The 25,197-nt window shown below is 40.1% G+C and overlaps 1 protein-coding gene across 2 annotated transcripts; it reads right to left on the bottom strand.

The window, feature by feature from the left end:
- Nucleotides 1-90: 90 nt before the first annotated feature.
- Nucleotides 91-24,554, bottom strand: UBE2J1 (ubiquitin conjugating enzyme E2 J1). Of its 2 annotated transcripts, none has more exons than XM_090136018.1 (8): nt 20,379-20,713; nt 15,172-15,245; nt 13,529-13,660; nt 12,784-12,868; nt 10,850-10,955; nt 8,833-8,962; nt 4,907-5,038; nt 91-1,429 (listed from the first exon to the last, which is right to left on the bottom strand). In XM_090136018.1, the coding sequence occupies exons 2-8, from the start codon at nt 15,229-15,231 to the stop codon at nt 1,160-1,162; spliced, it is 915 nt and encodes a 304-aa protein (XP_089992144.1). In that variant the 5' UTR covers nt 15,232-15,245; nt 20,379-20,713; the 3' UTR covers nt 91-1,159. The 2 variants fall into 2 exon arrangements, with proteins under 2 accessions (XP_089992144.1, XP_031467011.2); XM_031611151.2 differs by lacking the exon at nt 20,379-20,713 and adding an exon at nt 24,372-24,554 and having other exon boundaries at nt 95-1,429.
- Nucleotides 24,555-25,197: the final 643 nt, after the last annotated feature.

Here is a 25,197-nt window from a genome sequence, read left to right as displayed (position 1 = left end):
AATGCCCAAGAAGATTCCGCAGACAAAACCTCTCAAACCTTAACAGTTTTGGTCTGTTGCCCAAATATATGATTTCACAGCATTCATGAGTATCTTACCAGTTATTTATTTTTAATAAAATAATAATACAGAAAGTCTCTGGGTCCAACATTGATTTCAGGCTACAAACCACCAAAACAAAACAAATAAAAAACTCTGAAATACTTAAAACATAACTGAAGACTGGCTTGAAACAGTTTGTTACCACCAAGTTTTAATAAATAGTTCCCTTAAGCATGTTCATATATATGAGAGCTTAAGTATAATAAGGTTTATGTTTTCTTTAGGAAATAAAACCACAAGTGAAACATTTGGCTTAATGCACTATGTATACTTCTGGTATAATTAAAAGACAATAAATCTGGGTAAATAATTATATTACATATTTATAACTATTGCAAGAATAGACATGTTTTACATTAACCTTCCAATTTTAAAAGAGCAAGATATACAGTTGAGAGTATTAGAAGAGGACTTTCAAATCTTGCAGAAGATTGGATAATCTTTCCTACAAACAAATAAAAAACACAAAATAATGCAAATAGTTTTCTGGCCCCTTCTTTCCTGCCCCACTCCTTTCCCCCCTTTCACACACACAGAGCAGAATCTCAACCAATTTGCATGTGTTCTGCTCTCTAGAAACGTGTCACAGTAAATAAAAGTTGTTACAAAGCCATATCACCTCTAAATTAAGAGCTCACTGGACCCCAACACATTGTACTGATTCATTTTGTAATTTTGTCTCCAATGCTAGATTTTATGCTAACTTACATGGGGTCGTTAATGGCATTTACATTTCATTAAAAAAAGTGAATCAGCCACTTTTTAAAATTGCCTTTTTCTAATTAATAAATTACTGTACCACTCCCCTCACACATCCCTTAGTCTTACTATTTCACCACGCTCTCTCCAACAAACTGTTGGGCACTGAGTTAACACTTCTTGCAGTCAGACGTCCAGCTTGGCTTCTCTTACAAGTAATGTATCTGCAGCTACATTAACATTCGTAAGGACGTAAGCGTACATACAAAAGTAATCTTTGTAAACAGTTCTCATGTCAAACGCAATACAGAATGTTCAGTAGAGCATCCAAATCACTGCTCTTACAATAGAAACAACCTTATAACTCAAATATGTACTCGTTAGCCAAGCACATTCTCCGAAATATCAGAGCCGCAAGCGCAAAGGTCAGAAGGACGATCAGGACGGTGGATCCGGTGTGGTTGGGGTTGGCCCTGGGCTGCTGCACCCGATTAAAGTCAGTGGAAGCCGGCGTCCATCTCTGGCTGTGCTGCTGGGCACGACGCTGCCGGGGACTCAGGGATGTGTTTGTGGGCACAGACGGAGCACGCTCCTGACCAGCTGCTGTGCTGCTGGGCTGAGCTTCTGACTGAAAGAGAAACATGAAGAGCTGTCAGGCAAGGCAGTACGCAAAGCTGGTAACAAAGACAATCTGTAGAACCAGAACGGCCTCTTCGGATAATTCTTAATACTGATAAAAACGTTACTGGTACTTATTACATTGTTATGTACAGCCAGTTTGTTTTCAAACCACCTTGAGAAATCTATTTCAAGCAGTTCTAAGGACATGAAGTGTCTGAAGAAAGTCTGTCAAATAATATTTGAGATCTAGCCTAGTTTCAAATCAAGATACTTCAAACACCTTTGCCTCTGATTTGCTCAACTCCTTGCAGTTCAAGAAATCTTTAGTGATCAATCAGGCAGTTAAGTCTTCGAATCTTTAAGTCACCTATACTGATGGGGAAACAACTTAGGAAAAGCAAGGAAAGAAGAAAAGTACAAAGGGCTGAGATTAAGCACCTCTGCACTGCTTTCCGTGGTCACCTGGGTCCAAAATTCTTCTCTCATCATCGTAAACATCACCGGGAAAGCAAAAGACAAAAAATCCCTGGAAACCAAGTGCCCAGCTGATTCCTGCACCTATGCACACACACAACTATTGCCCTCTGCTGGTCACAGGTTTGGCTGCCGCTACATGCAGTGAAAAACAAGCTATGGCAGCTGTTGCTCCACTCAGGAAAGCATCATCCTAAACCCAATCCATTCTTACTTTGTAGGTCCAAAGCCAGGGAATTTGACATTCCTCTGTCCCAATCCTGCTTCTAGTGTTGAAAGGATAAAACTTGCAGTGTTACATTATGAAGAACAGTGACAGAGACACTGGAATTTAAGACTGAGCCTTTCAAAATATTTAAGCATTAAAACAAAAAGGTAGGTCTGAAATAGATGTTTTCAGTCCAGTGCAACCACTTGACACATTTGACAGCTTGCCTGTTTACAAGCAAGCATGCAGCCTGAGACGCTCCAAAGAAAAATCTTTTAAAATAGATGTATTTCCACCTGGGGTTTTTAATCAGCAGAGACAGCCAAGAACAACACAAGCAGGTTGGTGGTTTAACACTGGTAAGCAGTTCAGCTCTACCATGCTGTTCTCTTTCTCTTTCCTTCTCGGAAAGACAGGAGGAGAAAATATGTTAAAAAACAAAAACAAAACAACCAAAAAACCCAACACTGTGGGATGACAAATAAGGAGTAGTCTAATTCAAAGAAAAAAGATCACACAGAAGCAAAAGGAAAATATGTACTTCTGTAAGTCTCACATATCAACACGTAGCTTCATTATCCCACAGAAGCTGCTCTCTCAGTAGTTGAATATTAGTTGACTTCAGCTGCATTATTTCATCACTCTTACTCTTCATCCAGTCAGTATTTTAGTACTAGACACTACCACTGCTTAGTAACAAGTGAGGTTTAATATCCTCCTAATTTATAAAAAAAATGCAATAGCCAGTTTTTAGCCTGACACTTTATAATTCTTATCAATTTTATTCATTAACTGTATGCACCAAGGTGGGATACCTACCACAGCTCTGTCCACCTACATTTAGGTGTGTGTATTAACATGGATTGAACTTCATACTCCTATAATAGTCCATAGGACTAGCCAGAACAACCAGAGGGATAGAAGGGCATGTGCCCTACCAGTCTCCATGGCTCTCCAGCCTCCATGAACAAGTCCCACATACTACGATGATACGATGAGAGCACAGGTACCAACATTTAGGTGACCACTGCTACAGGAGGTGGTCTCTCCAGCCCCCTCTTGCATGCTTTGAGAAGATTTCTATTAGGTTTAGCATGAAAAATGGCAACGCTGCAGACAGCAGGGGGTTGAAACTAGATGATCACTGTGGTCCTTTTCAACCCAGGCCATTCTAAGATTCTATGAAAATGGCTCCAGAAAATTCCTAATGTCCAAGAATTAGCAGCTCACAAATACAGGTATTTCTTCAAAATCAAATTAATACCCATTAGACAGTGATGTTCTGATCCCTTAACACATGAATTCACTTTTTCTTTGTTTACTGTCTACGACATATAAACATTATTAAAATACATTCTTATTATGTTTAAAACACTCATTGCACATGGGACTATTCTGCTGTAAATTAAGTTAGTAAATGACAATAAGGACAGCATAACTGGCTGAGTTCTCAGAAACAGGAATAATTGGAAAAAAAAAGATCAATTTTTCAATTTTGTCTGAAGTTTCCTTCCCCATCCCCACTCCCCTCAAGAAAATGCTACCGGTGCCTTGGTATTTTGGCCAGTTCTACTATATAAGCCAGGATTTGTACTAATAAGAATAAAACAAAATGGTTTATTAAATCCTGAACGGTCTGGAAAAATCCTTCTTGTGGAAAAAACATATGTTATTAGCATGTTTATATTTCTACATAGCATGAAAATATGTTGCAAACATGCAACAGATGGTCTGACGTTCTTTGACGTGTTATAGTTTTTTTAACCAATCTGCAGCCCCATCCTCTCTAAAAAACACAGCTTAGCTGGGATTTGTCTGCAATTTATCAGTGACTTTAGATTGCATTTGCCAGAGTCATAACAGCAGCTGCCTTGGCCCACTACCAGGCCTCGGTCACTTCTGAAACTTATTATGTAAGCTCTATACCTAGCAGTATGAAGATGTAAATGTCATGTAGTTTACTTCAAATGTAAGAATATTTTAGTCAAATTTAAAAGCTACAAATTACCACTGCAACATTTTTTGCCTTTCACTAAGAACACAATTGAAAAAAAAATCTATTATAGATCAAGCTGTTGGAGTGGGTGCAGAGGAGGTCCACAAAGAAGATCAGAGGGTTGGAGAACCTCCCCTATGGGGACAGGCTGAGGGAGCTGGGGCTCTTCAACCTGGAGTAGAGAGGGCTCCAGGGGGGAGCCTTATAGCAGCCTCCCTGTACCTGAAGGGGGTCTGCAGGTAGGCAGGAGAGGGACTTTTTACAAGGGCATGTAATGACAACAGGACAAGGGGTAACAGTTTTAAACTGAGAGCGCGTAGGTTTAGACTAGATGTTAGGAAGAAATTATTTACTGTGAGAATGGTGAGACACTGGAACAGGTTTCCCAGCAAGGCTGTGGGTGCCCATTCCCTGGGAGCATTCAAGGCCAGGCTGCATGGGGCTTTGAGCAACCTGGTCTAGTGGGAAGTGTAGCCCGTAGCAGGGAGGTTGGAACTAGATAATCTTAAAGGTCCCTCCCAACCCAAACCATTCTATGATTCTCTAATTCTGAAGATGGTAAATAGTAACTGCAAGACGACTATTTAAATAGTCTTATGGTTTGGTTTTAAGAGAAGAAACTGAAAACACAAGATCTCGGTTTTCAGAAGTCATCCTGCATAATGTTTGCTGAAGTTTACATAGAAATGTAGAAATTCTACAAGAAACACATGGATTGCATACTGCTAACAAAGCCTCCTATCAGTTCAGTAGTGCAGATTTCACATTCAGACTATGCACTGATAAAACTCAGACATGGACCATACCGCTGCACTCGCTGGATCCCGGAATGCTCGAGTTGCACCATCCTGCTGGGGCTCAGGTGAATTAGCAGAGCAGTTCAGTCCTGCTGAGTTTGAAGGTTCTGCTTCTGACTTCCTGGATGAATTGACTTCTGCCTGCAAGGAATACATACACATGCTTCTGAGATGAGATCAAAGTTAAAAGAAGATTTATATTTTCCTAGAATATTCATTCCAAGAATAATGCCAACTGTATTTCAATACATCAACAGGTTTATGAAAATCTAACTCTTATGAAATAAGACTAAAGATAATAAGCACCAGCTTAGACAGTATCTCAGTTTTATTTTGGATTTTCTTAGTTCTATTTGTTTGTGCATAATAATAGGTATAACATTAAAAAAACAACGTGATCAGAACAAAGAAGAAAATTCTCCAAAAGATCATTATGCCAGAAATAACACCACCTTCATAAAACTTTTCTTTCTCATGATGCTTAAGTAAGTGCTGACTGTATTGTCACACAGGAACTAACACAGCCTGTTTCTCAAAGCTAATTAGCCTCAATAAGTGCTACCTTGAGTTTGCTGTAGTGGTTTGAGTACTAGGATTGCCTCACAGCCAGAAAGCATGCGTGTGCAGGGCACTACCCTGCATCAGGCCGTAAGTTTTCATTAAGTCTCAGTGCAAGAACTAAAATAGATGTACATACCTTTATAATACTGTATTATATACACGTATAAAATGTCTAATAAGCATAGTTTTTCAGAATTAACGTTTCACACTTTTGGGAATTTGAGATACTAATAGACCTGTAGGAACATATAGAGGATTGTTAATGAGCTTCCTCCTAAAACAGTATGTTTGCAATAACCCATTAGGGATAGAAAAGGACATATCACCATACTCCTGAATCAAAACACTTTACTGCATATATGTATCCAAATTTAAAAAAAATTAAAAAATCAAAAGGTTGGGACCAGATCATCTTCCCCACCCCCCCCTCCCTCCATCCCCCTTAAGCAAGTCTCTCTCCCTGAAGAGTGTAACATTACGTCTCCCAAAACTGTATCAGGATCTCAACTTATTCCAGAGATTACAGTTCCAAATTTAGGGTTTGGTACCTGACTTCAAATGGAAATATAAATAAAAGTAGCAGGAAATACAAATGTTAGAAACCAACCAGTCATGTAGGTAACAAGCTAAGAAGATCACAAAATAATAATATTCTTCCACATTGCTATTCTGTGTGGGGAAATTAAATTCTCTGTTTCTTGACACTTAATTTTCTGATTTTCCTGGCATAGTATTGCCACTGAAATGATCTGAAGATGATTTTAAGATTTAAAAATACTTACAATCTGACAGTGATAATACTGACTTCTTTTTACACTTGACTACTATGGACTCTAATATTAGGATAGTTAGGATAGCACAATTTATGACTCAAATGTGGATCAGAAACAAATCAACAAAGAATCATGGAATAATTTAGGCTGGAAGGGACTTCTAGACATCACTGGATCCAACTCTCTCCTCAAAGTAGGGTCATGTCCACTCAAGTTTCGAGCCTCTCTGAAGCTGGAGATGCTACAGTTTGTCTGAGAATTGTGCTCTGGTGTTTAACAGCCTTCATGATTTTTTTTCTTCCCTCACATTGGTACTTCCTTTCCTCAAACTTGTGACCGCTGTTTTTCTACTTCTTTAGCATGCATCTGATTTACTTTAGTTTATTAAAGTACTAAGGCTAGTATACTAGACTGAAGTCACATTAATTAAAAAAAAAAAATAATAAGTACTCCGAATTTTACCAAATTAGCTTCTTTTTCCAGCCTAGTCTCTTTTCTGCAGGACTTACCTTTGCTCCTGGAAAATCTAGAGACCTCACAGAAAGTTGAACAAATTTAAACATAATAATGAAAGTGAATGAAAAACTAATTTTACTGTATAACATGCCTTACAATGGCAACATGTGGATATAACATTGTTTTATAGAATAAATGCATATAATGCATATACTAGTCATATCTTTAAAGTGGAATGGAATTTATGGTATATAACATCTAAAATGCACAAGATTTGCAAGTCAATGTTATTATGACAAGAATTGTTGTTCTCTATCAAACATGTAAGTTCAAAGAAGCAGGAAAATTAAGGGAACAACTTTTTCTCTTGAATTTCATACTCTTTTCTCAAGACCAAACATGAGTATTTCAAAAATTTATCATTTTGCTTAAGGCTGGTATGAAAGAATTCCTTATAATCCTAGGATATAGAAAAAGTTAGGGAATCTCTTCTACAAGGATGAAGATAACACAGATATTGCTTATATTTTTTACTAGCAGAGAGGCTTATCCAAATTACACATCCAATTGGCTATTTAATGAGAAATCCTATCCCATAAGTTGACATGAAATATGCTCACATTATTAAAAGCTTCTGTATTTCTCTGCTAGTAATTCATACTATTTTGCTACAAACACACAAACTGTGTGTCTCAGTCTAACAAGACATGAATGATAACAAAGCCAAGCACAACAGAGGTGTAGGAAACTTAAAAAAAAAAAAAAAGCAATTTGAGAAAGGGAGTTGAAGAGGACCTACAAAAGAGGGCTAATTTACCTTGCATTAAAACAAAACAGACTGAAGGACTGGAAAGAGAATGTTAAAACCTGAATCATGTTCACTTATTCCTTTAGTGTTTGTTCCCTTCAGAAATTGAGTTGAATACATGGATACATGGAATGCATCGATGGTCTTTAGAGACTGACATCCTGAAATCTTTCATTTAAAAAAAAAATGAAACAAGTATGAGAGATGGGTTCTTGAAAAAACAAATTGTACTGAGATATTTCTGCAATAAAGACTAGCAGTGCTTAAAAAACTAAACTCACACTTTTTAAATCTTATATGCTGTAAAGAAGATGGCAGTGAATCTAATTTACTTTTCTGGGTAGCTCAGCTTTAGAATTCTGTCTGTGCTTCCTCATCCTCAAAAATATCTGGATGAGCTTTTAACCATAAGCATTATATGCAGACTCCTATATTAACATGTGTAGGTGTGAGGTAACAAAGGAATGCACCTATCTTGCAAAAGTGGCAGTGATGCAGCAATCTTCACTCTCACAGTACATAAAATAAAACCCACAGTCTTTAGGACAGTGTAGGAAAAAAAAAGGGGGTGATATAAGAGGATATACTAGCATTCCTTCCCTGAGTGAGGATGCATTCTACACCACTGCCACATTGTCACATTATATTTCACTGTTGATCCCTGCATTCACGCACAGCACCCTTCCTCAGTGGAAAAATACAAAGTTTAGTGCAAAACCCAATGAAAAAAAATACTGTACATGCAAGACATGCAATTTCCTAAGGCACAGATGTCACTAAAAACCTTACTTTCACCAAAACACAAGCTAGAGAACATATTTTGGGGTAAGAGCAATTTTCACACCAAAGTTCAACTTTCAGCATCTTCAGCTGCAGAGTAGTTCAAAAGCATTTGCAACCATTTTTCAATAAGAATGTTTTATTCCTTCCATAAGCCAAAAGAAAAAAAAATATCACACAGAAAAACAATTTAGGTTAGCTTTGCCCAAGTTTTCCTAACACATTTCTGACAAAGTCTGGAGAATTTAATCACATTAGTGAAAACATAGAGCTGAAAGGAATATATGCAGTTTTTTTTTTGTTTTTTTTTTTTACCAGAGTAGCTATCACTGAAATTATTACTAATTAATCAGTACTTGAGATGCAGTTTATTAACTGTCACATTTCTAGAGATCCATTCCCATTTTTCTCCTTCAGTTTGTCCTAAAAAACACAAGTTTCCATGTAGTAATCTATAAAGGTTTATGAAATATTTTTTTTCCACAATTTACTTCTTTTTTTCCCCTCCAAGTTCTATGCAGCAAACAAAAAAAAAAATGTTCGAACAGTTACTATACCTTGAAGCTAATTTGTCTGGCAAGTTCTTTAGCCTCCTTGTCTGCCTGGCTTGATCCACTTCCTGACGTTAGTGGTAAGAGGGCTGTCTTCATAGATGTGCCACACATTTCACAACAGAAGTCTTGTGACCTGGCCACAAAATGACAGAGCTCAGAATGACACGTTCTCATAACATTCTTGTATGCTTGGTTAAGCAAAGTATTTGCAAAGCAGTCCATATAATGACGCAGTTTCAAGACCAATAGCTTTAAAAGCATCTTTACCATCCTTCATCCCCCACAAACTGCATTACCTTGAAAAACGTTGAATAATCTATACTACAAATACATATTCTCTTTATCATTTAGGAAAATATTAGCTTACCTATACATAGCTATTATCTATATCTTCTAGATTAAACTAGTTTAACGTCCAAAGCAAATAAAAAGTGTAAATTGTAAACTGTTGACTATTATTACAAAAATTAAATGGGTCTTAGGAGTTTGTACCTCAAATCCAAAAGTTTCTGCTAAAGCATTGCCTTTACTCTTGCACACAGAATTTGTCTATAGGGCATACTGAAGGCAGTTCTTCAAGTTGACCGGAGACCAAACAGCCTTGCTAACACACTGTCTAGATCAACTCAATAAACCCTACCTCTCAGCAGGATTTATTAGCTTTAACACAGTGCCGTGCTGCAGGCTTCTGATTAGCTCAGAGTACAGGCACAGTAAACTCACATCTGTCTGTTAAAAAAACAAGGGCATTTGGCCTCTGGTGATCATTTAGTTCAACTAGACTCCCTTCAGTAATTCCTATCTACATTGTATCTTGAATTAGACACAGCCCCAGCCCAGATCCAAGACTGCAGATGTGGCTCACTAACACTGAGTAGAGAGGAATGATCACCTTTTTCTCCACATGCTAGTAATGCCATTCCTAACGGCCCTGGAAGCTGCTGGTCTTTGATGCAAAAGTGCACTGCTGTCTCACAGCTAACTTAGAGTCACCATGACTCCCATTTCTTTTCCTGCCAAGCTACATTCCTGCTAGTTGGTCCCAGCTGATACTGGCATTATTCCTCTTCAAGAGCTTTACTTTGTATTTCTGTTTGCTGAACTTCTTGAGATTTCTCTTAGCCCATTTCGTCAGCCTGTCCAGGTCCCTCTGGATGGCAGCACAACCCTTCGGCATTTCAGAGGCTCTTCCCAGTTCTTAATAACCTGCAAACTTGCCAAGAACACACTGTGTCCCACCATACAGGTCATTAATGATGCTGAATATCTCTGGTCCCACCATCAACCCCTTGGGTACACCAGTAGCAAATGACTGGCCTCCAGCTGGACAATACCCCTGACCAGTCATTTGAGCCAGGCTGCTCAGCCAGCTTCAACCCAACTCACTATGTACTTATTTTGGCTATGTTTCACAATTTTTCTCTTTGAGGATGCTGAAAGGAAGACAGTACTAAAAGCCATGCTAAAGTAGAGATAAACAACATTCAATGCTCTTCCCCTGCCTACCAAGCTAATAATTTCATTAAAATTCCAAATATAATTATGTTAATTTCCTAAAATTATTCAGAAGCCATTACTTCACATTTTGTTGTTGCTGTTTTATTATGTTCCTGAGGGAAAAGAGGCTTTGTTGTTTGTTTTCTCTATCACTCACTCTTACTCCATCACATTAATTTTCCTTACACAGTACGATTACCACTATATCACAATGTTACTCACATCTCTACCAAACAAATTACAGATGAACTTCTAATTTGACCACACAATGTTGGCAGGAACACAGCCCTCCCCAAGTAATTTGTTCACCCATAAGGCCTCAGCTTGCACAACATTCAGGAAAAGAAAAACATGTAAGGCACAGAATATTCCACTGTTTTGGTTTTGCCAGTTTGTTTTGTTATTTAAATGTAAAATAAATACAGGAGAACAGTCTTCTGACTTACACTACTTACTGCCCAATGTCTTACTCAAAAAAGACAGTATATGTGTATTTACTCACAGTAACAAAGTTAATACATACTTCTTCGCGAGAGCTCTTCTTTCTTCTGGTGTATAATCCAGAGATCCTATTGCTCCTTCACCTTTGGTTGGCATAAATCCAATAATTGCTAGTAAAGCTGTTCTTACTAAAATAGGAAAACAGAGATATAAAGTTGCAGAAATAATGGCTACTTCATCTTACTCTGCAATGAGTAAGAAGGGTTATAGTATTGCCCATAAAACTTGTGTTTTGTCCAAAAGAGCAGTCTGAGTTCCATACAAGCAGCGCTGTTTGTTTCTAAATACAAAACATGACTTCCCATTTTTTGAGCTTCACATTATAATGCAAGTCAAAGTCTTATTTTACCATCAGCCAACACAGAGAAGGAAAGCTACGGTATCACAAAAATACTACATCAGTATAGAGTTCCAAACTTTACTATTATGCTCCAAATAAAAATGGATATATAAATGAGAAGGAAGAAAGATGCAGATTCATAAGGCATCCTTCTTTTTGTGCATACTTCCTATCAGACACACATTCTGCAATTTAGGGCACAGAAGCTCAGTGATTTTCTTTTATGAAGTGCATTGCAGAATTTGTTCCCTTTATGTCTTCATGTTGGGTAAGGAACTAACTTAAATACGGATAACTCATAACAGAAGTGTTGCTTAAAATATCTCTTTTTTGGGAATACTTATCCTCCAATTTTGCTTTAGATACATCCGTGAGATTTAAGAATTCAAAGCAGTTTGCCAGAAGATTTGGTAAATAAATATGAAAAAGCATCACAAAATAAATACAGGATGCATATGCATTCCTATTCCAAAGACTATTTTGTGCTCTTTAAAAAAAGTAAAAGATTTCACAGTACTTGAATTCCTAAGATCTTATCAACATTATTTAAAAAATGCAACTGATATCCAAAGAAATAACTGTATCCAAAGATATCCTGTACTCAGCAAGACATACATACACAGAAACATCACCTTGGATCAATTGTGCCAACTCTGAAACTCTTCAGATAATAAAACTTCTTTAAAAAAAGCATAGAAAATATTCAGTTATTCTCAGCTTAGATCACGTCTCCCCTCTGGAGTGCTCAGAGGTAAAGCATTAGAATGAAAGTTGACCACTCTCCTCTCAATGAACACTCAGACTGATTTTAGTGATAAGACCAAGGGGAAAAAAAAAAAAAGTGAAATAATGGAATTCAAAATATTCATGTAAGAATGATTTTTAAAAGCTAAGAATATCTTAACAAGTCCGAGAATTTTTATTTGGATGCACAAGCATTAACAGCTTATCAACACTTCTCAGTTTTTCAATCAGCTTGTGTTTATGGACCATAGTTTCCAAATCTTCCCGCGTCCCTCTTGCACAACTTTACATTTCTACAATTCTCCCATTCTTTTGTTCCCTCAAAAATCTGCCTCCCCTTCCACTATGAAGTCTATTCATTTTCCCACACATGCTGCTCCTAACAAAAATAAAGTACATTTAAAAACATGGGTGTGCTTGCATGGGATAGAACACAAGCACCAGAAATTGCATCTCATATTCTTACTCAGAGCTAGGAAGGTAATCTTTCTGTTCTGCTTCATATTTGCAGTGTCGATGCAATTTCCATTTATTTTCCTAATATCATAATAAGAAATAAATAAATCTTGACAGCAGCAGAACTGCTTTGTAATTCAGTCAGGTTTTGTCAAACAAACTAATGCAAATAAATTAATGCAAGCAAAACCATGAAAAGAGGTTTGTTTTTTTTTTTCCTGCTCACTCCTCAGTGAAGACCAGACATACAGCAATTCCAGAGTTTCTTAGAATTCAGGGAAGCACATGAGAGAAGTTCTGGCACACATAGTAAGAATTAGTCCAAGTATCAAGAAAGATATTAATGAGGTAGTATTATAGTATTCTTTGTAAGATTTTACAGTGTAAAGATGATTTTCAAATAATTTGTTACTTACTACTCCATGAAGGCTGCCATGTTTCAGGATGATGCCCTGAGATGCTTAGGCAAATTTTCTTCCCCACTTCAAACCTGCCATTAGCCTTTAAAGAAAGGAGGATATAACAAAACGTGAAGTTATTTTTACAAAGAAAACAAGTTATCAAAATTATCATAAATCCATATGCAAACAACACTTGATAACTGTATTACTACCAACCTCACAAATATGGCATTCAGCCTTCTGAACAAAGAAGTCTGCCAAATACCTTCATTCATGCACAGAGACCCCCACCTGATGCATCCCAGTGTGACATGATGGCTTGCCTGTTGCTCCTGTAACCCACACAAGTGTGGAGAGTCTGAAAATCTACAGCTCTATGAAATTACACAGAAATACAGGCCTTTACCCATACCATAAGCCTGCTTTACACACGCTAACAGAGACCATGTAGATCATGTAAGTTCACGTAGCTCCAAACCCCTGCTATAGGCAGGGACATCTCCCATTAGGCCAGGTTGCTCAAAGCCCCATCCAGCCTAACCTTGTGCACAGGGGTGGCAGGCTGACAAATTGACAAGGTGATTTTAGTGGTCATTTCCAATCATAATTACTCTCTTCTGTCACTAGCTTGGCAGCATTAATTGTACCATGCCCCTGTCTTATAAAAGATAATGTTACCTTAGGTGCCAGGAATCTTTCTCTCAGATACCCAAGGTAAAACTGAACATGTAAAAAATGAAAAACTAGTACATGTTCTTACCGTCAGCAAAATAATGCTTGGTGGTTTCATGGGATATTCAGGTGGAAGTACTATTCGTCCGTGATAAATTCCTCCATCAAAATCTGAATCTGGAGGTCCTCTCACAGTAAAGTGCCATTCGAAAAGATTATCCTAAAATGCCCACAGCAAAGGAAAAAGAAAAAAGTGTCAAGAAGTTGACATCTAATCATCATTTCTTTAGCCTCAGTTCTAAGGAAACAATGAATGGTGAGTTTTAAAAGATGAAAAAAAAAATCAGATAGAGATTAAGATAGCCAACAGTATACTAAGACTTCACTGAAAAGAATAAATGAAGTAGCTTCCTGGTAATTTTCTTACCATATGACTTAGTTGGAAAATTCAAATGTATCATTCAAGGTCTTCACCTCTAGCTGTGCCTATTATTAGAACAGTTTTATTTCCTGACTTGTGGAATATAAGAGTCAAATATGGGAAAACTCAGTCCTTGCCCCACTGAATAATAGTTTATACAGAACTGGGAGGCTCACTTCAAGTAAGAACAGACTTCTATGTCAAGATCTCTTCTGTGCCAGGGCAATGCAGGGATCTGATGCAAGTTCCTGAGAATTCCCATCCTCATTTTTCTTCCACAAAGACCCACCACTATCCTGCCTTACTGCAATACACAGACTTTGAATTCCAGAATATTTTCATTGGACAAGGAAATAACTTCTTCTTAAGCATTATTTTGGGACACTCTGAGTTTGGCTTTGTGCTTTAGATATCCTGAAGCTCATGATTCCTTGGACAAAAACAAGAGAAGTCCTACTATTAACACTGTAGTCCAATGAAGCTTGCTTTTGGTGAATAAGGTCTCCTAACTAATGCTGAACACAGGTATGACATGCCTGTGACTGCTCATCTTGCTACACTTTTCCCAAGGAAGGGAGCTGTCAACATTTCCAGCATTTCTTCTCACATATCACTGTTCCCTTCCCGATGAGTCACTATTCAAACTGCAAAATACAGTTTTCATTTCAATTACAAGTAATGGCACGAGCTAAACCTTACATTTCACCTCCGAAAGAAGAAAACGAGGTACAGACCAAGGCTAGTCAGTAGTAAAACATAAACATGCTACCAGCTACAAGCATGTTTAACATGCTACACGTTTCTGTAAGCAGTTAAATCAATTCCTCAAACTGAGCATAACATTAACTTTTATTTTTGTGATTATTCCAGAAAAATCAGAACACATTTCTTTTTAATGCTTCTAAGCACCAGAATTTCACCATCCTATCAACTCAAAACCCTCACGTGATGCCATGTTCTGGATTTGGGATGAAAATACTGGTGGTAATGCTAATTTTTGATTACTGTAAAAAAGCTTAATTAAACTTAATAGTCTCAGGGAGGAGAAGGGGGAATAAACATATTGTACTCATGTGACAGAACTACACAGACTGTGAATACACTATTATTTACTTTCACTAAAAATCTCAGTCTACAGTGCTATTAAATATAGAATTCTGCTCTTGCTTTCCAAAACATCTGAAGAACTGAATTTACTTTAAAATAGTTTTCTGCTATTTAAATATGCACATTTAATTGTATATAGAGGACTTATAGCATATACTACAGAGCTTCATTACATGCTCCTGCAAGCACATGGGGAAACAAACCTCCAAAGGCTGTGCATGATAATGATCTGTAGGATCCTTCAGTTCCGCAGCTTCTTTCATCAAACGTTTGACAGCTGAAAGAAAGCATGAAACATGAAAATAAAGATGAAATTAACATACTGCACACAAACATATGTAAACACTTTGGAAAGAGCTCCTTTCAGCTAACTAATACTTTTAACACATCACAGCTTTTTCACTAAGTTAATAACTCAAGATTACTCACGCTGAATAAATTTTTTAAATGACTCATTCAAGCACAGAGTTATGAAAAACGTTGCATGGTCACAAAGTTTCTCAAAAGAAAGCCATAGCAGCAGGATTAAAGTAGCGTTGTATTATTAACTTCACCAAAGACTAAGAGGAAGAACAAGTATCATTAACTGAGTCTCAGCTTTTAAAGACAAGATCTAAGAGACTACCAATCCTAGCATTTTACCATTAGAGGTATATATTCATCTTTGAACAACTGCTGGAAATCTTTAACCTGACACCTCTTGTGATTATTACGTGATTAGTTCCTTAATCAATCCAAAGGAGATCACAGTAAGACTTGAGAGAAGCCAGCACACCATCAGCACAAGGAGATCTGTGTTTATACCAAATTAGAAAACACATTCACCCAGTCAAAAAAATTGGCCCAGTTCTCTGTAATCTAAACTTACTAACAAACATGGACACAGTGGTATTCTTCTAAGTTCAGCACAGCCTTCACAGTTACTCTCCCTATCCTTCTGTTTCAGAACAACCAGCACCATCTCTATTTGCTCCATCATCTTCTTCCCTCCCCTTCAGTAATTTTTGTTTTCAGTACTTGTCCAGCCAGGTGCTCTCATGAGCATCACACAGTAACTCCCAATAGGCCCAGCCAATCCAAAAAGCAGACTGAACACAAGAATGACAGACAAGAAACTGAAGGATGTCACCTCATGTGCAAGGTTAAAAAGGGAGTCATTACTACCTCCTATTACTCAAAAAAAAAAAAAACAAAAAACCCAACAACCTAATAATTCCAGTTACCCCTTTAGGATATAATGGCAACAGGATGCCCTACTCCATCAGTCACGGCCAGTTCAAGCCATGGATGTCTCTCTCTCCCACTCATGTAATTATATCCACAGAAAGAAAAATACTGCCCAAGTTCCCTTTTACCATAGCTTTTGAAAACACTGTGAACAAAGCACAGTTCCTGGATTTACACCACCCAACTCTGTGACTTGACTTGCTTCCACAACACTATGAGGGAAGCTACCTCCCCACTACTGTAATTTCAATTTACAGTGAGAAGTTCTTTTCCTTCTTTATACTTCCTGATAATTATAAACAGGACAAAATTAATTCACTCCAGAAAGCAAACGTACTCCACAGGTGCTCTCTGCTGCATCAGGAAGTATTGGCAACTCCCCACAGAGCTCCTGAGGTCATCCACTCCACAGTAGAACAAATCCTACCGAGCAAAATTGTGAAAAATCTGAAAAATGAACATAACAAAGCCTACCTTGAACAAACAAAGTTAGTTTGTACCTAGCCTAAAAGGAGGGCTCTGAACACACACACAGCAGCACTTTGGGCCTGTCCCACCAGGAGCAGCCTGCATGCCTGCAGCACAGGAACACAGGGATTTGCACCAGGAATGAATCGAGCCAGCTGCCAGGCGTGGAGAACAAGCAGCTAGGCTCCTGTTAGGCAGAATTTCAACATAAGAAGTTTAAGATATTTTTTTCAAACATAAGTCAGACTATAGATATAAGCCTGCAAAACACATACTGAAAGAATATAAAATCCTATTCCACTCTTGGCACATGAAACACACCAAAATATACTGCTTAGCTTTTTTATATCAGAGATAAATTGCTTGTAAGAAGTTTTTGATATTAAACAAGGTAGCATGTCTTCAGAAAAAGTAGCATATGTACTTCCACGTGTGACAGGTACACCTGACAGGTAGAGGAGATCAGGCTTGACTGACAGGGTTCATCCTGACAGCATAGGATTTAGTATTTTTCAGAAGCCCTGACTTCATTAAGTACAGCTGCAGAATGCAAAAACACAGTCCCTCCTTTAGCTACAGGAAACTACAATGGAAAAAATGAAAGTAATTTCTGCAGTCTGCTAGCAACAAGTGCATGACACTCATCCAAACTTGCTTTAAAAGAATCTTGATGTGAAACATGGCATTTCAACCCACTCAAAAAAAGGAAAAATCACACTGAGTCATCTGAGTGAGTGCCTGGCAATGGCAATTCTGAAAAACGGGAACAATTTGGATTCATTCAATACAAAGAACTCCAAACTTAATAAGTCAAGAAGTATCGCTAACTCTTGTGGGGGAGAAATACCACCGTTAGCAAGCAAAATCTATGTGATGTACACATGCATGACCAGTAGGTTTATTTCTATCCAAAAAGTATTCTAGTTAAATCCTACTTCTTATTATGAATAACTCATCCTGCTGTTTGTTTTGGACCATGCCTTAAGTCCTATTCATGTCCTCCTGCTACTGTGCCCAATTTAGAAAAAACTGCACCTGGGAGCTCAGGAAAACACTCTATACAAAGAAAATGTAAATGATCAACTTCCTAAATGTAAATATTATTGCTCGTGATGGAATTTGAACATCTGTGGTATTTGTCTTAGTAAAATATTAACAGGTTTCTAAAAATAAGGTCTATCATGAAAATAAAGATAGCCTTAAAATAAAACAATTGTATTTAGCCTGACAGAGCCTTGTTTTGATACGAGCCTTCTGTACTTAACAAGGAGGGATTTCAAGTTCATTTTTGCATAACCAATGAACACTATGCAGTGCAATCCAATGAGCTGACCAAGAGCATTATATTAATGCAAATAACCCATAACAGAGCAAAGAGACTGATTTCAGCATAAGGAAGGAGACACTTTCGCTCACTGGAAGCCTAGACTCTAACACTCAGAAAACAAAAGCCTCATACATCACTACAAGCTTCCTAAAGGCCTGTCCACACATCCACACAAAGTAGCAGCGCAGAGCTCCATGGCAAGGCCATCATGGTGTAAAACCCACAGCACTGCACCCTCATCTTTCAAGTTGAGTTACCAAATACTTTCATTACAGCTCTGTTACATGGAGAATTGTACTTTTTCAGGTCATATCATACTCCTCGAGGCTAGTTAATTAGAACTATGCACTGGGAGCCTAACACATAACAGTGAGTGTGACCTGCAATGTCACCAGGTAACTGTGGGTCGCTCCACTGCAGATGTGATTTTCCTGGACAGCTTAAAATCTGTCAATTACATGCAATCACAGTAATCAAAACAATACACAGGGTGGAGAGAGGTCAAGAAAGTAACATGAAATAAAAGCTATAATCCCTCTGCAGAACAGCATCTTCTGCTCTAGAAACAGGGTACCTTGTGGTAACTACTCTAGAAATAAGACCACACCAAACTTACAGGTAAGCATCACACAGCTAAAGCTTTTGTTCTCCACTTCTGCATTCTTCCTGTCTATTCATTTTTAACCTCACTTCTATTATCACTGAGTTAAAATATGCCTTCAACCGGACTTTAAATTCCTTTATATTTTTGTACATCTTTTCACCAAAAAAAAAAAAGGACCATAAAGACCATATTTTCGTAAGATTTACACAGCTGTTTCAAGTCACTCAATTCTGAACTGAGACCACATTCAAAATTTCCTTTGAGGACTGAGATACTTTTTTTTTTTTTTTTTTTTTTGCAAGAAAAGCTCACATCCCAGTCATATACACCCAAAAATCGTATGTTGAAAAGACAGATGAAGGTTGCAGTCGCCCTAGTCTTTAAGCCACCAATGTGGAAAACATGCTAATATGCTCCACAGTCTGTTTCTTTAATGCTCTTTACCAAAGCATTCCCTACTGCTTCTATTTGTGACGGGACTAAAAACCCTTTACTCTGAAAATTCAGCAACAGAAGCACGTATAAAAAAAAACCCAGCATACTTGCATCAGACCAAAGCTCAATAACATGCAAAGATGTCCAGATATTCAGAAAGACAATAGTAGAAGCAACTCATAGCACTAACTCATACACTGGTGACCACCTAACCAAACCTACCACCTCCAGCACTAGGGGAATGGGCAAAGTGAATAGGAAATTAAAAAGCTGGTCTCAAGTAAACATTTTAAAAGTCATCTCTAACCAAGATCTAATTCAGTTTCTGTACCACTTCAAACTCCTTAATGTATGCAAAACAGTTTCACTAATACTATATTAGAGAAATCACACTTCTCTGTCTAAATAAAAGCAAACAGACACAAGGATGTCACTCACCAAGTGCTGCTTCTGCTACATTCTCTACTAGAGAAGTTCCCATCTTATGGGCATCTTTTGATATAATAACAAAAAATTTACAGAACTGAAACATGCAATTGCAGAATGCTAATGCCTGTGGCAGCCACAGGTTCCAAAATTGCTTTTATGTTAAAATTCAGTTTCACAGTTGCTTTCCATCTTTGGGACCTCACTGCCATCCTCTCCCAAGACCCACACGAGTCCTGCACTCATACAGAGTATTGAGAACTGAGAGGAAAAAAAACAAAAAACAGAAAGGCTTTTATTGAGCCTACTCTCCTTTCTTCTCACCCTTGGGAGCAACACACCTTCACTCTCTGTTGCCCTCAGAACAGGGAACTACATTTCAAAAGAACTGCTCAGTCAACACATAGTAGGATAAAGCTTATCAAGGGTAAGGTGCTTGTTGGATACACTAAGACCAAACAACATCTTCAGCCTGCCTCAAGTTTTTAACATCCATTCAACTTGTTTCCTTTACTTCCTACTGACTGTTTTTTAGTAACAAAGAACTAACACACACATGGTGGCATGAAATGCTTCCTTACTTGCATAAAAGTACAGAGTGGAGAGAAGAGTATAGTTGGCAGGAAAGCGTTTCTTCACCCTGCAGTAAATTAAAGATGACAGCTAAGAGGATCACCACCTAGGCATATTATGCTTCCCATGCATCAGAATCTAGAGGCACCAACAACAGCAAATGCAGGACATGTGCTCCATGCCTCACTCCATTGCTGTCCGCAGCCCCTCAGGCCCACACCAGTACATTTCTACATAAGAAGCCTTGCTAAAAGGAAACAACTCTAATAAAATCACCATTGTTGTTTGCAGGTTCCATGTGAGTCACTAAGCGGGTGTTCACTGTTCTGTGTATGTGTCTGTGCTAATACCTGCTCCTAAGACTGGTAATGTCCCATGAGAAACAGGAGGCCAAGGAATCCTTCACTGCAGGAGAGTGGCTGCAAGGTTTGACGTCTGACCTTGCAGCAGGCTGAGGGTCACAACATTTAGGGAAAAAAGCAAAAATAAAGATTAAAAAAATGGTAAAGGGCTTATTGCAAGTAGCTGTCATAAATTTCAGAAATAGAGATGTTCTCTAAGCACAAAGAGGATGAGGTCTGTATTTCAGTGCGCTGAGCTTTACTACTAACAGGAGCGGTTTATCAGCCATATGGTAGCAGGCTGATATACACTGCCTAATCCATTTTGAAATTTCTAGACAGAAAGCAGCTTGTCCTTTTAGAAGTGCCAAGAACAGAAATAAAAATATGAAGCAAAAGCTTAAAAGGCTTTGCCTTATTGAGGCAATACAAAGAAGTGTGAAGCACAGAGTGGGAAATTTTTTCTTTCATACATTAATGATCCTTTAGGGGAAAAAAAAAAAAAATCCCATTCATTGATTATGTAAGGGACAGCTTCAGGTAGCTGCTCCACAGCTCCTCACCCCTACAGAGGACAGGTGACAAGGGCCAGCAGCAGCTTCACACATCAGCCAAGCCCAGACCCACAGCACTTCTAAGGCACCACTTTGCTGAAGCACCTGTGGCATTGCCCTGTTCGGCATCAGGACAAAGGTGTGCAGCAATAGCACTCTTAGTTTGAGTATATGAAAGCACAAAAAAAAAAAAAGAAGGCACCAGAAAGACCAGCTGATCCTCATCACGAGTCCAGTGCAATGCATCTACTCAAAGAAATAGTGCCCATGTAGCATCACTGAAGAACTTCAGCTCATATCACAGCTTTACAGCAGAATTTGGCTTAAGAGCAACAAAAGAACAGGTTTCTTTTAATCAAATTTTCTTATTTAAAATGTGTTCATCTCTAATTGCAAACAATTTTTGAAAAAGTCTGCTATCACTTTTAAATAAACTTTTCCTAATCTCTGTAAGTAGCATTTGCCCTCTTTATAACTATTGAGCAGACAGAAATCAGCACCTGGAACCAGGGTTTGCTCAAGTCCAGAAGCAGATTTCAATAGGCAAAGCCTCTCGTGGTGGTACAAAACAGTTATAAGAATCACAGAATCACCAAAGATGGAAAAGACTTCCAAGATATCCAGTCCACCTGTCACCAACACTTCCCACTAAACCATGTCCCTAAGGACACCTCTAAATGTTTCTTGAATACCTCCAGGGACGTTGACTCCACCGCCTCTCTGGGCAGCATCTGATTGCTCTTTCAGAGAAGAACATTTTTCTAATATTCAATGTGAATCCTCCCTGGTGCATCTTGAGGCCATTCCCTCTTGTGCCATCACTAGGTACATAGGAGAAGAGGCTGACGCCCACTTTGCCACAACCTCCCTTTAGGTAGTTTTAGAGAGCAATAAGGTCTCCCCTGAGCCTCCTTCAGAGGAAACAATCCCAGTTCCCTCAGCCGCTCCCCGTAAGACTTGTGCTCCAGAGCCCTCACAGCTTTGTTGCCCTTCTCCAAACAAGGTTTAGGGCCCTGATGTCTTTCTTTGTTGGGAAGGGTCAAAAACCAAACGGAGTACTCGAGGTGCGGCCTCATCGGGACTGAGTACAGAGGCATGATCACTTCCCTGCTCTTGCTAGCAAAACTGTTTCTGATACAAGCCAGGATGCCATTGGCTTTCTTGGCCACCTGGGCACGCTGGTGGCTCATGTTCAGCTGAGCATCGACCAACACTCCCAGGTCTGTTTTCTCTACACAGTCTTCCAGCCACTCTGCCCCAAGCCTGCAGCACTGCCTGGGGTTGTTGAGGTCAAAGCACAGGACCCAGATCTTGGTCTCGCTGAACCTCATCCTACAGGCCTCAGTCCAGCTATCCAGCCTGTTCAGATCCCTCTGTAAGGGCTTTCCTTCACCCAAGCAGATCAACGCTCCCTGCCAGCCTGGTGTCATCTGCAAACTTACTGAGGTGCACTCAACGTCCTCATCCAAGTTATCGATAAAGACACTGAAAAGGACAGGTCGCAGCACCGACCCATATTTCCCATTACTGGAAATGGGAAACATAGTGGATTTGTTATCAACTATTTCAGCACACTTACATTAATTAAAGCCACCTTAAAATTAGAGCATTGTGCACTTCAGTCTTCAGTTGAATGGCAATTGTAAAAAAAAAAAAACTACACCGTGTTTACTGCACATTTAAACACAACAAAAGAAATTTGTATAACATACAGGAATATTAAATAACCAAATGTGCCCATCTACTTGCTTAGCAGAAAAAAGTGCTAGACTAAGTGCTTTGTGTAAAAATAATCAACTCATGTTAATGGGTAATAACAGTTGAAGAAGCAGTATTTATTTGAAATTTCTTTTCAGTATTTAATATCTTCTGCTCACATTTTTATAGGAAGATTTAGTGTATTACTGGCTTCTGAAACGAGTGATTTAAAGCAAATCTTTAACAGGTTTTCACCAGCCATATGCTATAGAACACGTTTGATCTGGGGAAACAATATCGACCCGCTGTATGAGTCATTTATTTTTCCTGAAAGAGGTTTGTTTTGCAATAGAACAGCACAGGTGGTGAAAATCAAGTCAGTAAAGAGAATTTTCACTTGAAAACAAGAGAGTGGAAAAATGCTTCACAAATATTTGCCGTGATCCCAAAGGTACACCATCTCCACTACTTTCACTGACGTGGCAAACCTGAACAAGTATGTTTGCCTGCCCTTGAAGGACACAAGTGCAGCATATCAGAGACTTAAAAAAAAAAAAAAAAAAGGAAATAAAAGAAATAAATCTGCCTTCCTGGTATTTTAAAATAGAACAAGCACATCACTTGCTTTGTGCTCTTCATTCCTCAGTTAGGTAAGTTGGGTGTCAGGAGCAAAGAGAGAAAAGAAAACATAATTTAGCAATAGACACAAGGCATGTTTTATGAACAAGCCTGTCATTTGCATTTGCAAAGCACAAGTCATCTCAATGCTATAAGTTTCTCCCCGCCTCCATGTTGGTAACAGGACAGTAACATCACAGTAATGTGAAATTGATAACATCTGCTGCCCAAAGGTGGGCTGGAGCAACAGAGGCAGGGAACAACTGATCCAGAAAGGCAACCAGCCCTCACAGTCCCAGAAGCTCTGCTTGGGAAGCCACAGAGGCACACAGCCACAGACAGGTCGCTGCCCCAGTATAGCTCTGCAGGAGGGAGTCCATCTGGACTTGAGGCACTTGGTGGGAAAGGAATCCCTCCCCGCCCTTCCTGTGCTGTTTCTCAGGACGTATCTCCATAGAATCATAGAATGCCCTGGGTTGAAAAGGAGCACAATAATCATCTATGTGCAGGGTCGCCAACCACTAGACCAGGCTGCCCAGAGCCACATCCAGCCTGGCCTTGACTCACCTGAGGAAAACCCTCATTTAAGGACTCAGAATACTGCCTAGTGCTGGCAACACTAGAATTTTACTGCAGAAGTCCTTGAAAACACGTATACACACACGTGTAGGTGTGGCACACGAAAACAGCACACGACAGCTTATGAAAACGCCTCACTGCACAGACTCGGCCAACATCAGCGCCTGTCCCTCCCCACCGCAGGCCCGAGGAGCCAGCAAACACCTGGCAGCACAGCCGCGTTCGCACACCAGCAGGCAGCAGTTCCAACCTACGCGTCCACCAGCCACGAAAAACAATAAAAAGGCGTGGACGCACAGACACACACACACACACGGCAGCGACCCGAGATACTCCGCGCTCCCCTCACGGAGAGCTCCAGCGTCCCCAAGCACCGGCTCGGCCTCTGGGGCGGCGAGAGGCAGGGCGGGTCCGGGCCGTGCTGCCTCTCGCCTCCCTGCCGGCCCTCGCCGCCCCAGTGGCGCTGAGGCCGAGCCGCAGTTCTGCCCTTTGTTGGGCGAGCGCTCGGCCGCCCCAGCCCGGCCCCGCTCCCTCCCGCCGAGCCGCGGCCTACCCGGGCTCTTGAGGTTGTAGCGGGCCTCCATGACAGCCGGCACGCCTTCCCTCCGCTCTGCGGCGTCTCCGGTAGCGGGGGCCGGGGGAAACCGAGGAGGAAGAAGACGCGGCTCGGCCCGCCTCGCCTCGGGAAACTCCCCTGACGTGGCGGAGGAGGCACCTGCCGTACCGGCGCCGCCCCCGGGGCCGCCCCGCGAGCGGGGCCAGGCTGCGCGGCTGTTGGCTGCGGGCGGCCTGTGCCCGACGGCGCTGCGGCAGCGGCCCGCGGGCGTGATTCCCTCGGGAAAGAAGGAAGAGGTCGATGCAGCCTCGGGCTGAGCGCGTGGACGCCGGCTCACACAGCCACGGGCTTGGCTGCCTTCGGAACGGAGTGCCGCCCGTGCTGCTCCTGGGCTGGGCGGAACGTGCTCGCTTCAGTCCCGGCAGGTGGAACGCAGGGCCAGGGCAGGACCGCCGTTCCCAGTGTACGTGGATGGCAGTAATGCCATACTGAAGCTACCGGGCCCGGGGCTGAACTGCTCCCTGTTCCCTCTTTGCAGCATTCCCTCTTCTTTCCTGCAAAACGTTGGAGGTGTTCCGGAGCAGCAACCCTGCGCGTGCCTGGAAAGGGGAGAGGTGTGGAAATGGGCGGTGCCAAGGCAAGGAGTCCAACCGCTGGGTCTTGCTGCGGCCATTACGCCTCTCCATCTCAAGCTGCACGAGGAACTCGGGGACCTCACAGCCAGAGCGGGGTGCTTTGAAAACAATTGGCTTTCCACCCCTGCTGCAAACAGACAACTCATCCAAAACAGTTAACAAAGCTGTAAGATGCGGTAGCATCATGC

The sequence above is a fragment of the Phasianus colchicus genome, chromosome 2 (assembly GCF_987193195.1).
Source record: "Phasianus colchicus chromosome 2, bPhaCol1.hap1.1, whole genome shotgun sequence".
NCBI classification, from domain to species: Eukaryota; Metazoa; Chordata; class Aves; order Galliformes; family Phasianidae; genus Phasianus; species Phasianus colchicus.
The sequence above is the reverse complement of the archived record's forward strand: the minus strand, read 5'-3'. Positions and strand labels throughout refer to the sequence as shown.

Excerpts from the sequence above, each read along its gene's own strand:
- UBE2J1 (XM_031611151.2), bottom strand. The coding sequence starts at position 24,402 with ATGGAGGCCCGCTACAACCTCAAGAGCCCGG. Across the intron at positions 8,963-10,849 it reads AGAAGAGCTCTCGCGAAGAA|GTCACAAGACTTCTGTTGTG; the intron begins GTATGTATTAAC and ends TTTTGTGGCCAG. Across the intron at positions 5,039-8,832 it reads CCAGACAAATTAGCTTCAAG|GCAGAAGTCAATTCATCCAG; the intron begins GTATAGTAACTG and ends TATTCCTTGCAG.